Here is a 15,802-nt window from a genome sequence, read left to right on the forward strand (position 1 = left end):
TTAAAGCAAGTTGATTTTTCCAATATATTTGCACATCTTTTGAATGGTTCAACATATGGTCGGAGTCATGTGCTGTTTTTCATCTTTTAATTTTTGTCTGATCCTATCATTGTTTTCTCTGTTTTATATAAATTATAACATGGTATAATAATAATAGTAATAGTAATTTTTTGTTGTTGTTGTTTAGTTGTGTCCGACTCTTCGTGACCCCATGGACTAGAGCACGCCAGGCACTCCAATAAACTTTACCAAAAAATCCAGATGCTCAGACATAAAGTAGCATATCTGAATTCAGCCCATTTAAAAAAAACTTTTCCAGACATAAGACGATGCACTGCAGTGATTTGGCCTTAGGCACTCAGTTATGGAGACTAGGTGGAAGTTTACTTCTGCCAATCTCACAGAAGTGCTGAACTTCTGCTTTTTCCTTTCCTTTCCTTTCTTTTCTTTCTTTCCTTTCTTTCTTTCTTTCTTTTTTTTGAGAAACAAAAACTGTGGGTAAAGGGCAGAATACTGTATAAATGTAATAAAACCTGTCACTATTTGGATTATGTTGAGTCATTAACTAGAGCGATTCAACACGTGTAAATCCACTGCAAGTCTCTCCTCACGAATTAGAATTATTATTTTGAGTAATCAGAGCTGTTTTCTCCTTTGCACCACCATGGTCCTAATCCCTCTTCTGCTGCTGCAGTTTGATTCTCTAGAAACTTAATTTGCAGGTTCTGGGAGATTGAAAAGCAAAACTACCACATTTAAGCTCTGTAATGGGAGGATGTCCTTCAAAGAAAAACATCTCTCATCTCTCTCTCTCTCTCTCTCTCTCTCTCTCTCTCTCTCTCTCTCTCTCTCTCTCTCTCTCTCTCTCTCTCTCTCTCTCTCCAAAGTAGCAGGGTGGGGGGAAAGGGTGATAAACTCTGGGTTAAGAAACCATAAAACAGGTTGTTTCAGTACATTTTAAAAGCTCCATTAGAAAGATAAGCTCCAGGCAAGAGCTGCCTGCCACAAAGAATTTCTTGAGAGCCCTCCTTCTCTTTACAAGAATGACTGCAATCACTCCAACATGTTTCTACAATTACCTTTTCAGACTGTTCTTATGGCATGGTTACGTACATCACCCAAGGACACGTAATGTTTACAAGCACCTCCCTTCTTCTAGCAAATATCCGGAAGACTTGCCCCTCTGCACATGCCTCTAGTGAATACCTCGTATGCTAAAGGCAATTTGATATTTAAGCCATCATTTTTCTTGATATTGTATTTAATGCTTGTTTTGAATAGAAAATGGATGTGTGCAGATCTGGATGAGCCAAGCAGTGAGTCCTCTGGTAAAGTACATTTATTTTGTCTTCCAATGCTTTCCTCCCAGTCACATACCAACAGACATGCACTACTCAGAGGTGTTACCCCACATATTGCATGCCTGCCGATACCACTGTGAAACAATAACAAAGGCTTTCTGCTGTGGTGACATGCTGTAGCAGATCCGATTGTAATTGCTGCCTGCATTATGAGTTTAACTGAAAGGCCTAAGGAGTTCAATTCAAACAATATTAATTTTCAATCGCTCCTTCTAGCTCTCAGGGGAGTCTGCATCGTGTCTATTTCATGGATGGTTGCAGTTCCAGCTGCTAAAATTCATCATTCAGTGGCCAGCTACAGCCATTTATCCTCCTACGAGATCTGAAAGGCAAAGACCCACAAAGGAGCTGTCAAACCACATCAGACTTGGAAGGGGAACAGGCTCAACTATCCATTGGTTCCAAAAACTCAAATGAAGAGAGCAGCCCTCTTGCCACAGTGGATGTGTAGTCAAAAATAGCAAAACAACAACAACAACAACAACAACAACAACAACAACAACAACAACAACAACAACAACAACAACAACTGGAAGCAACAAGCTTTGTCAGTATGAGAAGTAAGAAGTCAGAAATCAAAAGTACTACAGCCCTTTCAGGTAATAACTGGAAGAAAAATCATGAAAATCTGGAATAGTATATTGTGATTTGTAGATATACTAATGTTCAATAAGCGACTCCACTGAAATATAACTTACAAATATAGATGCAAGAGGCAACTCTCCCTCACCATCAAGTCCTTAAAAGTTCATGATCTACTATTACCTCAGGAAAATTTTACCTGAATTCATCAAAGCCTCTCTGCACACTCACCATTTATTTTATTTTATTTTATTTTAATCTAAACGCTTCTGAGAACTGAAGTCACTTTAAAATGCCTGAATTCACAGTTGCAAAATGTAGGTTTTGGTGGCCAAAGGAATTTCAGCAACACTGAAATTCAAACATGATGCAATTTATAATTCTTTATAAATCCCAACAAGTACATTGTGAAGTAATTAGCACAGAAAGCTACAGCATGTGCTCCATAAAGCAAGAATTTGAGACTGGGCCTCCACACATCTAAAGCTAACACATCATCCACTGCACCAAACTTTTACAAATCAAGCTGGACCTGAAAAAGGCAAATATTTGAATGCAAGCCCCTACATGAAACATTAATGGGACGCGGGTGGCGCTGTGGGTTAAACCACAGAGACTAGGGCTTGCCGTTCAGAAGGTTGGCAGTTCGAATCCCCGCAATGGGGTGAGCTCCTGTTGCTCGGTCCCTGCTCCTGCCAACCTAGCAGTTCGAAAGCACGTCAAAGTGCAAGTAGATAAATAGGTACCGCTCCAAGCGGGAAGGTAAACAGTGTTTCCGTGCACTGCACTGGTTCTTTAGAAGCGGCTTTGTCATGCTGGCCACATGACCTGGAAGCTGTATGCTGGCTCCCTCAGCCAATAATGCAAGATGAGTGCCGCAACCCCAGAGTCGGTCACGACATGAACCTAATGGTCAGGGGTCCTTTTACCTTTACCTTTACATGAAACATTTAACCTATAGCAGTGTCCACCCCTGTTGGAAGTCAGTCCTTTAGAAAAGGGCTCTTTTCTTTTTGGAGTGGCCATCAGAAACTAGTTAGTTAGATAACAGATGTAAATATCAGCTAACATGAAGTAAGAAAACGGTATACACATACAATCCAAAGTAAAAACACAACTAACTACTGAACAATAGTATTTGCCATGGTCAGTAATCTGTCACACTTCAGGGAATGTCCAAGTGAACAAAAAAAGTTTTGAGCACGTGTTTAAAAGTTGGCATTGTAAATGCTTGCCTCAATAAAATAAGTTTTTGCCAGGGGGCAGGGAGTAAATGCTTGCCTGATACTAATCAGGAGAAAGTTCTACCAAGCAGGTGCTACAGTGCTATACACCCTGCTCCTAACAACTGTGAAGAGTCGCCACCAAGAGTATATCTCCCAATGATCAGAGTGTTCAGGAAGGGACATAAGGAGCAAGACAGTCCTTAACTGGTCCAGAGTCTTTTAGGGCTAAATAAATAAAATAAAATAAAATATAGCATTATCAACTCATACACCCATGTCAACACTGGTGTAAAAAAAAGACACAAACGGCACCATTATGTTACATCATTTCACTTTTTCCCCATTATATTTCTGCCACTTCTAAAGTATGCTAACCCCAAGGCTAACTTCATTACTTGTTCTGCAGTGAGCTGATTTCAGGAACAGCTCTACTCTTTGCTTCTCTAAAGCTCAGCTATGAGGCATTCATATTTTTCGGTGCTGAGCACTTCCAAAATCCCCAGCTCATATGTGCAGATACTGAATTATCAGCTGCAATCCTACCCACACTTACTTGAGAGTAAGCCTCACTCAGAAGACCTGCTTCTGAATATACGCACATAGAATTGTGTCAACAGAAATGCAAAGAGCTGACAGTTTACACAGTGAAGTGAGTGGCAGACTGAAGAACCAAAGCCAAATCTCCAAAGTGATACTTCATTGCTCCATCCGTTATTCTTGACACTGCAAGTAACAAAATCCAGCTCTTTATGCAAATTGGTAACGTATGCAAAGACCCTAATCAGGCTACTTACTGAAAATGTTGTCCAGGCCATCAAAATGTGTTAGAACACTGAAAATTACAGTCTTCAGCTGGGGAAGATGAAGAGGAGAACCTCCTTGTTTTTATGGTTACAGAGCACACTCTCTAACCATGGGAAACTCCAGCAAGATCTCACTCTTTAGATTGGAGTGGAGAATCTGTGGCCTTCCAAATGTTGTTGAACTACAGCTCTCATTATCCGTGACCAATGGCCATGCTGACTGGAGCTGATGGGAGCAGGAATTCAACATAACCTACAGGGCCACAGGTCAATCATCCCTGCTTTAGATGGTATGGTCTATATGCAAGGATTTGATATTAAACTCTCCCTCCATACATGAGTATGAGAGGTTGGTAGAAATCTACTAAAGTTATCAAGATGTCTCAGACAGCTATATGCATGATGGGGCATACAATCCCAGCAAACTAGCTTTAGAAACTAGCAGAATCACACAGCAGCAGCAGCAGCAGCTACGCATTTCTGCCATAACAAGGTGTTTTAGATCAAACCAACTTGTTCTCAACAAAAACTAAGCTGCACCCAAGTTGGTATTTTGATTGTACAAATAATGCCTGTATCAGGCAAGGTTTAGCTGTTTCTACATGTAAAAAAATATTTCCATAAACAGACTCAGTTACTCCTGTTCTATTTGGCATTTAGATAACATTTGCAAAATGTTAAACTCGCTGATCCAAATGCCACCTCTACAAGGTAAGGACTGTGGTCTTCTCAGTTTGGCTGCCAGATAGCCATAATGCAATTAGCGATGCTTTGTGGGAAAAGTCTGAGAAAAGCCTTCAGGCTGAGTGCCAGTTCCTACTCATGGCTCCTGCGCCAGCTGCAAGACCCCCCCCCCCCACTGCACCAGGGAATCCACAGAGAAGCTGAGGGGCCCTAGTTACACAAAGGAAGGAAGGCTGAAAATCAGGCAGTGGGTATGACTACACACCACTTAAAATTAGGGCTTGAAATTGCTGGACCTCTATACCAAACAGGCTGCTGAAGACCATCCTTCCAAGGGTGTTTTTCATTACACACACACACACACACACACACACACACAGCTTTGTTATACACATTTGTGTGAAATGTGTAGCTACGTTCTGCTGTTCCCTGAAAGCTCTGGTGCAGTTTACAGCAAAATGACCATTTCCCATTTGAATTATTGGGATAAGGTGGACACTTCAGTGGAAGAGGGTACTTCATTCCACAACTGCCCGTCAAGGTAGGCCAGTCATGCAAGAGAACCTTCACATTTTTGCTCCCAAGACCCCCAACAGCCAAATCTTATGAACTTTGTTAAGAATTAAAAAAACAGAGAAAAGCATAGCAGCATAAAAAACATAGCAGCATAGATGGTAAGCTTGAGGGACTAAGGACTGTTTGGCAATAGTCATCTTTTTAAAAGTTTCTGGCCCAGGTGGGCATTGATTGGCTGATGGCTGTGGCTAACCAATCAAAAGTCAGCCACACTAGTACTTCTGGAAGTTGGGAGGTGGGCTATTGCAGCGTTAACTAGCTACCCTGGCAGACAGAACCCATTCTGTACTTTGTATATTCAAAGGGAGATGTGACTTCTTTGGAGGGAATGGAGAAAAAGATCTTAAATGAGACCTTTGTCATAGGCCCTAATTGAGGTGCAATGTATTATTTGTAGCTTAATTTTTAATCATATTTCAATTGCAGCAACTTCCAGTCAAAGATGTTAATCAACAGTAACCTTGCTATCAATAATCTACAGTCCCATGATTCAGACAATGGGTAGAAGTGAATCAGTGGCTTACACTGAGCACCTCGTTCAGTAGGTCTTGCTCCTCTGACTATAGCTGTCAAGTTTTCCCTTTTCTCACGAGGAAGCCTATTCAGCATAAGGGAATTCCCCTTAAGAAAAGGGAGAACTTGACAGCCATGCCTCTGACACAAACAGTGTCAGTGAAGCAAGACTGCTTGGGAGAGAAGTCTGCTTTAATAGGCTATGCTATTTATTTAATTTGTCTAATAGACTGAATTAAATAAAAACAAAGAACTTAAAAGCCATTAATCAGCTAACACCCTCCCACATGAAATATGTTAACAGGCTTTCAGAGTTGCATTTATCCAAGTACTGGCACAGCATGCCTTGCTGTTCCATTGATAAGTATTTCCTTTGGACAGCACTTCATTTCACAGAAATCCCAAATGCTCTCTGGACACTACGGATAGTAGAACACGGTTCATATTTTAGTTGCCCCAATCTATCAGAGCAGGTAGTAGTGGGGTAAGCAGGCCCATTCTAATACCTTGACCATTATTGAGGGCACCCCTAAGCAAAATATTAACATAGTCACACTACTCCACCCCCATGCTGGCCACTGAGCTCCTAGAGCTATTGGTTCAATCCTGAGCCACAACAGAGTTCCCACCTCCTCTATGCGCTGAGCAAATCAGCCCTACCACTAACACCCCCAGTTGATACTCATCAAATCTTTTGTACCATTCTGTCTTGTCAGGGCTGGGCGAGAAACTAGCAGCTCAGGCCTAATAACAATCAAGAGCCAGAGAACAAGCCAAGAGTCAAGATCAAAGGGAACACATAAGCACAACAGAACTTGGGTCGTCTTGTTATTTAAGCAAAGTGCCACTGAGACAGGAAGCCCTTTTATACTCCTTCCAGTCCAGGAAGAGTCAATGGCCAGCCTGGGTGGAGTCCTTCAAAAAGGTGCTTCCTTGAAAAACTGCACTAATGCAGCTCACTTTCTGGAGCAGTGGTCAGGGCCGGCTCTAGGTATAGTTCCAGTGGCACGGGGTGCCAGGGCGCCAGGCCGGCAGGTGGGGCGCTGCATGGCGAAGCCCCCCTGCGTGCTGCGAGGGGGGTGCCGGAGCGATCTCCGCACCTCAGCGCCAGGGCGCCCGACCTGCCCTGGTCAGCAATTCCCAACAATACAGAACCCAGTGTTCACTGGATTCCTTTTCCATCCATAGCTTATTTGTGGCCTGGTGCTTCCTTCCTTCCATAGAGCTTCAAGCCTTCATTTGCTTCTCCTCTTGTGCAGAAGCACAAGTTTCCAAGCAGTACTAGGATGGATGGACTCCTGTCATCTCCTGGAGTACAATGACTATCCTAAGCAGCCACTTGATGGATGACCAACATTGTGACTACCATTGCCACATGTAGTTACAATAATGACAAAGAAGAATAGCCAATAGCCAGGAACGTGTTAGAGACATCATTACAACTTTAAGAGTCTATTGCTCATCTCTGATGAAGAGTGATAACTGTAAATTGTTTAATATGTAAGGCACAAGACTTACCACACCAGCGGGCTGAAAGTGGAGGGTGGAAGGAAGGAAACTATGGGAAATGGATACTTAATGTTACATTTCCTGTATCACCAACTGTATCATTGGGAAGCGGGATGGGGTGTCTTCTGTTTCAAATATCTTTTTAAATCTCCCCCCCCCCCAATTATTTTATTAGAAAATTTAACAGGAAAAAGGACTCATTGTTTCCTTAAGTGCCACATCCTCTGAGAAGGGTCAAAGGAACCCTAACAGCTCAGAGGAGGGGTAGGGCAACGTTTTTTCAAAAAAAATATTCAGTGTAGCAATCCTAGATTAATACCATGCTGTTTTGAGGGAAAGTGGCTGTTAATCATCCAGAGCAGCTCCTTAGAGGGGCATCCAATTCCAACTAAAAGCCATTAGGAAATTGAGAACTTGCTAGCAGGATTGCCTGATGGTTCACTGCACTAAATCCATGTTTTTCAATATTCAGATCTCTTCTGGTTTGAACTTCCAGCCATTTGGACCCTGTCGTATGTTTAACTATGTCTTCCCGGACTAATAGCTAACTGAATTCAGTTATAATTTACCCATGGATCTTACGTCAAAACCTTTAAAAAATGTTTCATGGGTAGCAAGCCAACAACTGAAAAGCAGCAATTTCTGAAAACCAGCACTCTCTGAGCTGACAAATTTAATAGTTCAAATCAGGCTACATATTATAGTGCTGCTCTCTCTCTCTCTCTCTCTCTCTCTCTCTCTCTCTCTCTCTCTCTCTCTCTCTCACACACACACACACACACACACACACTCAGAATCTGAAATCTTAAGAATAACATTTTGCATTCACTGTTTCTACAAACCAGCATAGATGCAACATAGATGCATGTAAGTGCAGAGGAATAGTATGCTGAATACTCAGAAAGTAGACATCTCAGTGGTCATGGAATAGGTGGAACTCTGTTCTTTCGCTTTTCCTTACCCTTCTCTAGGGACCTTAGAGAAGTTCCTCCACTATTTTAAGCCCTTGCCAATAATTTCAAAGCCCATACATTACCATCCCAACACAACCCGGTTGCCCATCTCTGGCAACAGCATGAAAATGTTTCAAATATCTTGGCATTGTCTAAGCTCTAGGACACTGCATGCCAGTACCATCTTGGAGGTATCAAAGGAGGGGGAGAAGGCTGAAGATAATGAGGACTGCAAGAACCGTGGACAAATGGTCCAAAAATAAGCAGTCCATAAACTAAGTCTCTTATTCAGCACCTATAGGCAGAGCCATCAGCCTGCTTCCTGATCAGGCTTCTGTGACTGTTCACAGAAATCGGAATAAATTACATAACATTTTTATTCAAAGTACATGAATTTATGCTTCCCTTAAATCTGATTCACAAACCCCCTCCCATTAAGGAGGGTGCACAGATTATACAAAGCCTTAGCTTTACTAAGCAACTCTGGTGGTGGGGTAGATGAATACTGCTGTAGAATTGAGAAGCTACCCAAGACAGGAGATCTGAGCGCAAAGTAACAAAGGCAAACAGAAGGAAATTCTTGACCCCCTTCTTCTGCACTCTCAAAAAAGCTTGTGATCATGTGTTCGTAGTGCCTCAGGGTCCCGGGGAAACTGGAGCAGGCAGAGGAGATTGCTCCAAGATGCTGATGTAACCAGACATGCATGTTGAGGCGAAAGACAGCAGTGCTGACAGCGCCAATCTGGCATATAATAATCAGTGGCAGCTCCCACACGGCTTTCAAAACAGGTTTTCCCTCTCTCCCTCTTCCATAATAGGAAGGCAAGGAAAGAAAGGTGGGACGAAAGGGCAGGAGCCCGGCGGAAGCCTCTCAAAAGTGATTATTTCCTTTGTTGTTCCAAGCATACCACAATGTGAAAATTGCCTGTATGCCACTGTCATCATTATGACACCAAGCTGTGCTCTTTCTGCATCAGGTAGCCAAGATGGTTCCCTGCTGGTGTTGTTGGACTACAACTCCCATCATCCCTAACCACTGTCTGTGCTGGCTGAAATTTGATGGAGTTGTACTCCAACAAAATCAAGAGGGCACCACTTTGGCATCCCTTGTTCTACACAGTATCAGCAGTTTTGCCATGGTTTTAATTCTACCTCATGTTACATCTACCCATCTTTGCCTTTCATCTTCAGCCTTCTAGCCAATCATAAAGTAATCGGCTAAACCACAACACAAAGTCATTTCCAATCTCCTCTCTGTTTGCATTGGAGGACTGAACAATTGTAAATGCCATGGAGGTCTGGAGAGAGAGGCATCCAGTGCCAATTCCAGGTTTTGCAGGGTCCTTGAAAAAGAGGCCTTCAGTAAGACTCCACCCTGAGTGGACCTTTCCCTTCTGCACTATAAGTGTCCTCTTCCCTGGGGATCAATTTGCACCACTACCCAGGAGATGGCAATGGCAAATGAAACCTACTGCTCCTTCCCCTTGATCCTGTCATTCTTCTTACACAGAGGACAGGTCAATCGGTATCAAAGAGGAAATGGAGCAAGACCATAGGACAGTAGTGGACCTCATGCTGGGATGTGGGTTTTGGCAGATGCCCAATGATGCCAACTTCTGATTCTAACACTGCAGGCAACCCTAGCAGAAAATCACAATTTTGTCACCTGAATGTAAGATGAGACATCTCAAATCTGATACAAAAAGTAACAGAGAGAGAGCTGTATTATTGCAATATTTGGAAGCAGCTTTAAAAAAAATCAAATGGAAAATAAAAAAGGGAGAGGTAATGCCCTGATTATTACACACAAACAACTTTTTCAAATGAAGTCGAAAGAAGTTTATATAACAGAGCATTCCTTCCTCCTCTCCATCTCTCTTGTAAAGGGTTACATCATCTTCTGCAAGTCTTTAAAGCCAATGGCTTAGCTTCCTACAATCTTCCTTTTGTGACAGCACAACTGACAGAAAAGGTGCAAAACTACAAAGCCCTCATCACTTGAGTATTAAATCATACGTAAGGCAAATATCTCCAACAAGCTCTACCAGCAATTCCCAGTCTGCAACATTCAGAAAGCTGTCAAAGAATCAAGAACCGATCAATAAATTCCCTTTATATGCCCACAACAGGTTTTCTCTGCCTTTTCCCAATTGTGTTTGATTATTGCGCGAGGCAGTAGAAGACAGGAGTGCCTGGCGTGCTCTGGTCCATGGGGTCACGAAGAGTCGGACACGACTAAACGACTAAACAACAACATCAATGGACTAGATAAGCACTGGCCCTGTCAACTCCTAAATGGCCAACTTGCATCCCATTCCCATATAATAAGGATACCAGACAGCAGACTGCAAAACCTTTGCCACAGATTCCTTTGTATGCCACGACCATCCACCCCTAACATGCGTGCACAGTTCAAAGCAATTTTTCCTGCACATTACAGACTGCACCAGCAGTGCAATAGAGGGATCTTTCACAGCAATATTTGAAGGCCTGTTTACGGAGAAAATCTCTGCTAACTTGCTTCATGCTAAGATTTGTTTACTAGATCAAGAGGCTCTGGATTAACAAGGGCTCCCCGTCTCCACTTTCAGTATAACTGGCCATGAAAACAATTTCAAAGAAAAACATTTTGAATAGGTAAAATTATGTGGGCTTTACCATTCATAGCTGGTATAGGTTACCCAAAACAGTCGGTGTAATTGCCTTCTTGTGCAAATATACACCAGAGGAGGTTGTCAATACATACATTAGTAACTGTGGAAAGCTGAAATCATGTAAATAAGCGCTCAAAATCCAAACATAGAGATAACAAAGGGAAAGAGAATGGGATTTGCATACCAAGGTGTATGCAGCTATGAAGCATCACCATTTAGGCACATAGATCTCTCTTCTTCATATACATTGCAAACTTGCCCAGCTAAGTGGTTCATGATAATTCAGGCAAACCTGGAGAGCTTCTTTACCGTTATAGACAATTGTCATTCGGGGTGTGGCATCCAAATCTACAGCAGAGCGTCTGGAGGGATATCCCATTGTAGCAACCACAAAGAGAACCATCTGATAAAGGAGTACATTCCTTCTCATTCTTCCTGGTCGACAAAGGCTGCTGCCCACTGGGCAACACAGCCCTTTTCTACAAGAAAACCTTGAGGTGGTTGGAGAACCTTCCTGCTGAGTTGGTGAGTGTCACTGGAGGCCACAGAGGGATTCCTGAAATGCAAAATAAAAGCTTTTAACAAACAATAATTGTAATAATAAATTGCTTCTTAATAGTGCTAAAGAATTCATAGCTCATAAAATTTATCCCCAGGATTTACCACTAACACAAGCCTTCTTCATGTGTTGCTCACTTGGGAAGTGTGGCAAAAAGGTCTGCAAAGCCACAAGTTTAGCCTTGCCCTCAAAATCACATTGCTCCTCCTGTTTCCACAGTTTCTGGTGCTACGCTGAGATATGGATCTGCCATTTACCAAGCTATATATATATTGCGTATACTTCTTCCTTTAGAAACTACTGTTGTTACATTTAAAAAAAAATAACTTCACCTATCCAAAACGATAAAGACAAACCAAGCATGTAGATGTATCAGAATCTGCTTAACCACAGCAGTCCAGGTTCTCTGGTTTTGGCTTTTAAGCATTCCCAGAACTTGGAAGATGCAAAATAAGACTGGTTGCCTTTGCTTGGTTACCCACCATCTCTACTGCCCACCATTACTGCATGTTGACTTGTGCCCCAAGCCTCTTCCCACTCCTTTCCTATACACCCCAACTTGCTGCTCTGCTCGCCACTCCAGCCCCACTGAACTCTATATCCCCTCTTAATCCTTCCACTCCTTTTTAGCACTACCGTTCCCAATCCTGCACCTTTAATATTCGCCACAGAACTCTGTTGTATTCTTTTTTTTTAGTCTATATTTCAGATTTCCCTTCTGCTTCATTTCAGGCAATCAACTGCCAATTGCCAGCTAATGTGTCACATATGGGAAATTGTCTTGGGCCTCTGCATAGTCATTCACATCAGAGTCGACAAAATCCTTTAAAAGGCAAAGACTGTTTTCCCTTCCCAAGCTTTGAAAGTTGCTCTCATTAAATCCCAGGGCTACTAACAACTGGCTAAACATCCACACAACTGGATTCTCCAGGGATGCGTTCACACTCTAGGAAACTGGACGTTGCTCAGCTACAGCAGGCACAGCATTGCTACTTAGGTTAGCAATTCCTTCTGCATCATTAAATACCATGTATTAAATGTTTCATGGAGAGAACAAGATGCTATTTGTTATTTATTCTCCATCTTCCTACATTTTATGCAAGGCACCAAAAATCCTAAACACAACAAGGAAGGTGCTTAAATGAGAGGATATTTTGCATTTTTTATGCCTTGCAAAATCAGTGGTTTAATTCAAACCCACACAAGTAACAGTTGTTTATTTCATCGAAGATCAATTTCAGGGCAGGGCTTGATCTGCAAACTCCTGTTAAAAATTACCATGTAGCTCAGTATTCTATACTACTGTACAGTAGTTACTAATCCTCTTTTAATAATTGGCATTTTTAGCATTTAGAACTGATATAGCAAAGCTCTTCGCATACATTATCTCAATAAGCTTTACAATCACTTTGTAAGGTAGGTTGATATTATCCTTTGAGACAGGCTTCAATTCTCTACACGCTTAACCTTGGAGGAGAGGACTGCACTCAGAGAGAGCTTATGGCAAATTTTGGATTCTCCATCTTAACTATTATGTCATAGTAGCTGTGGAGACTGGCGATCGTTCTATGGCATAATTCAGCTTAGGCTGCAAAAGAATTCTAAAGCTGTGTTGTACAATGGCTAGAGTGTGTTAGGTTTGAATGCGGTGCTCCCAATATCAAATCTCCACTAGCTGTCAACCTCACTAGTTGGCTTTGGACATGTAACAAGGTTGCTATGGGTGCAAATAATAGTCCCGAGTTCAGAGGAAAGGCAAGATATAACTATAACAAATACATTTCCACTTGCACTCCTTGTCCAACACATATATTCAGTAACACAGCTTCCTCCTCTCAGAAAGAAGTTCAAAAATATAAATTAAAAATTAGCTCCAATCTCAACCTGTACAGTACAATGTACTGGATCTACAGTAGTCACTTATGCAATAAGCTATTGCCTGATCCCCACAGGTACTGACTAACTTACCAGGGCTTAAGTAGGAAACAGCAAGGATTTGCTAAATTAATGTTCTCAGACCCATGCTGGAAACCCTAGCTGCATAGAGGGTGCCTCCTATCCCCACATTAAGACGAAGCTGATCATGAATCATCATAAATGGGATGTTGCTAGCTTCATGAGTTCCTGCGGGTTCTGAACACCCGATTAGAACTCCGGCAAGTAACCATATGCATCCTAACCCATGGTATGTTTACCTGAGGGAGGATTGCAATTAAGATCCATACCCAGAAGAATGAGGATGTACAGTGGTACATCGGGTTACAGATGCTTCAGGTTACAGACTCTGCTAATCCAGAAATAGTACCTCGGGTTAAGAACTTTGCTTCAGGATGAGAACAGAAACCATGCAACAGTGGCACAGTGGCAGCGGGAGCCCCCATTAGCTAAAGTGGCACCTCAGGTTAAGAACAGTTTCAGGTTAAGAACGGACCTCCAGAATGAATTAAGTTCTTAACCCGAGGTACCATTGTAATACTTGTTTCAAGAACATGACTTCCAGTTTAGACAATCCTGGAACAGCTAATCAATTGATATTTATATGCCACTGAAGACCAAAAGGTTGAAGCCTAAGAACTGCAATAGTTATTCCCCATGTTTACTTCTTTGTTTTCTAAGAATTACTTTTTTATTTAAAAAAAGCATTCAAAAGATTTTGGAATTTTAAATATTTTACTTTTGTTTTAAACATGTGATTATGCACAAAAAATAGCAAGCAAGATTTTAATATGCTGTTTCAGAATACTACGTTATTTCTTAAATCAAAATCAACAAAGACATTTTAACCCCAGAAGACTTTTGTAGTGGAGGAAAATAATCTATACTGTCCACATTATCAATACGGCCAACACAATTCTGCCTTCTTTCCATGCAAGCACATTGGAGGAACTATCAAACATGATACCTGCAACATTCAAACGCCAAATGTGTACATCCACTAATGAAATCTGGCCTCTCCAAGGCTAAATGTTGATTCTGTATATAAGAGACAGAAAATTTCCTTACGGAATGTGGCAATAATCCAGAACCAGCCTCGTGTGATCTTTGCAGAGCTTGCCAATAACCCAATATCAGCATGATGTCAGCTAACATAATCAACACATAGGCACGCAAGCACATCATCTCAGGCACACAATCACTAGAATAAATCACACGCAAGAGTGTTTCTCGACAGCAGTGGTTCAGAGACATATGCTGTATTAATTAAAAAGTGTTACAGCAATGTGTTGAAGAACAAGGCAAGCTGTGGAGTAGTCAGCAAATGCCTCCTTTGACTGGTTAAAAAGAAAGCCACAAGTTTAGTAGGTGAACACTCTTGCTAAAAGAGAAAGTGCAAGACAAGGATGTGTTCTGTTCTGTTCATTTCCTTTGTTATTAGTATTCTCAACTCATGTTGATATATCTGTGCAAAAATAAAAAATAAAGTTCTGCATGCAAAAAATATGGAACTTTTGAATAAATGTTACTTGCAGAGTTTTGATGATTTGGATCAGAGGGACTCGTGGGCAGGTAATGGTTATATGGATTTTTTTTTTTTTACCTTGCAGCCTAGGGTTGGGTTACAGAGACTCTGAGTCCCTTCCAATACTATAAATCTGTCTTTTCAGATAGAAACAAACCTCAAATTTCTCATCTACCCTTTCCTCACCAAGGAGCTACAGTGCTAGGACACCAGAAAGATAGACAAAGGCTTCTCTAAAAGTGTATAGCATGCCCCCATATATAAGACGACCCCTATTTTTTTGGACTGCAAAAATAAATAAATTGGGGGTGGGGATTGCCAAAAGTTGTTGAGCTATGGGGGGGGGGGGAGTTCACAGGGAGGTGTTGTCATTTTCAAAAGTCTGGAGTGGCATTCTAACATGCAGTGCACTTCCAGGAGTCTGAAAAAGTACCATTTACTACACCATCTCATAAGTCTGCCACCTCTGCCCTGAACATTTTTAGGAGGAAACCAAACAGATCTCCACTGGGAAGAAATCTTCAATACCCATAAGTGAAAAGGGCAACATTTAAAAATGAGTTTCCATAAAAGAAAGAGTTTCCATAAGCTTTTGCAAACTTCCCTTTACTACATACGAAGATCTTTCATTTTGAATCTACACACTGTGGAAAACCTCTGGTATGGAGGGCAGACATGCTAGCTATAATCACACAATGTACAGTGAATATAATAGCATTGTAGCTATCAGCTGTGTTCAGTACTCCTATTCAGCAGAGTTACATTATCATATCCACAGGAAATATGGAGCTTCTTAACAGAGGACCTCAATGTGCTTCTTTATGCAGGTGAATTGGAATGGAGTTGGTTGGAGATAGAAGCAGAGACACTTCAATATGCATAACTGCACAGTCTGTACCAGGGTTTAAATTTCATCAGAAAT

The 15,802-nt window shown here is 41.6% G+C and overlaps 1 protein-coding gene across 14 annotated transcripts in view; it reads right to left on the reverse strand.

Moving 5' to 3' along the window:
* SEMA4G (semaphorin 4G) overlaps positions 1-15,802 on the reverse strand; it is a 102,640-nt gene that overhangs the window by 43,429 nt on the left and 43,409 nt on the right. For 13 of the 14 annotated variants that reach the window (XM_035133617.2, XM_035133615.2, XM_035133609.2 and 10 more), the window contains one exon: positions 11,171-11,417. In XM_035133617.2, coding sequence (XP_034989508.2) covers positions 11,171-11,291 — 121 coding nt within the window. In that variant the 5' untranslated portion in view covers positions 11,292-11,417. The other variant, XM_035133618.2, reaches the window with a different exon arrangement.

The sequence above is a fragment of the Zootoca vivipara genome, chromosome 5, assembly GCF_963506605.1.
Source record: "Zootoca vivipara chromosome 5, rZooViv1.1, whole genome shotgun sequence".
In the NCBI taxonomy this organism is placed as follows: domain Eukaryota; kingdom Metazoa; phylum Chordata; class Lepidosauria; order Squamata; family Lacertidae; genus Zootoca; species Zootoca vivipara.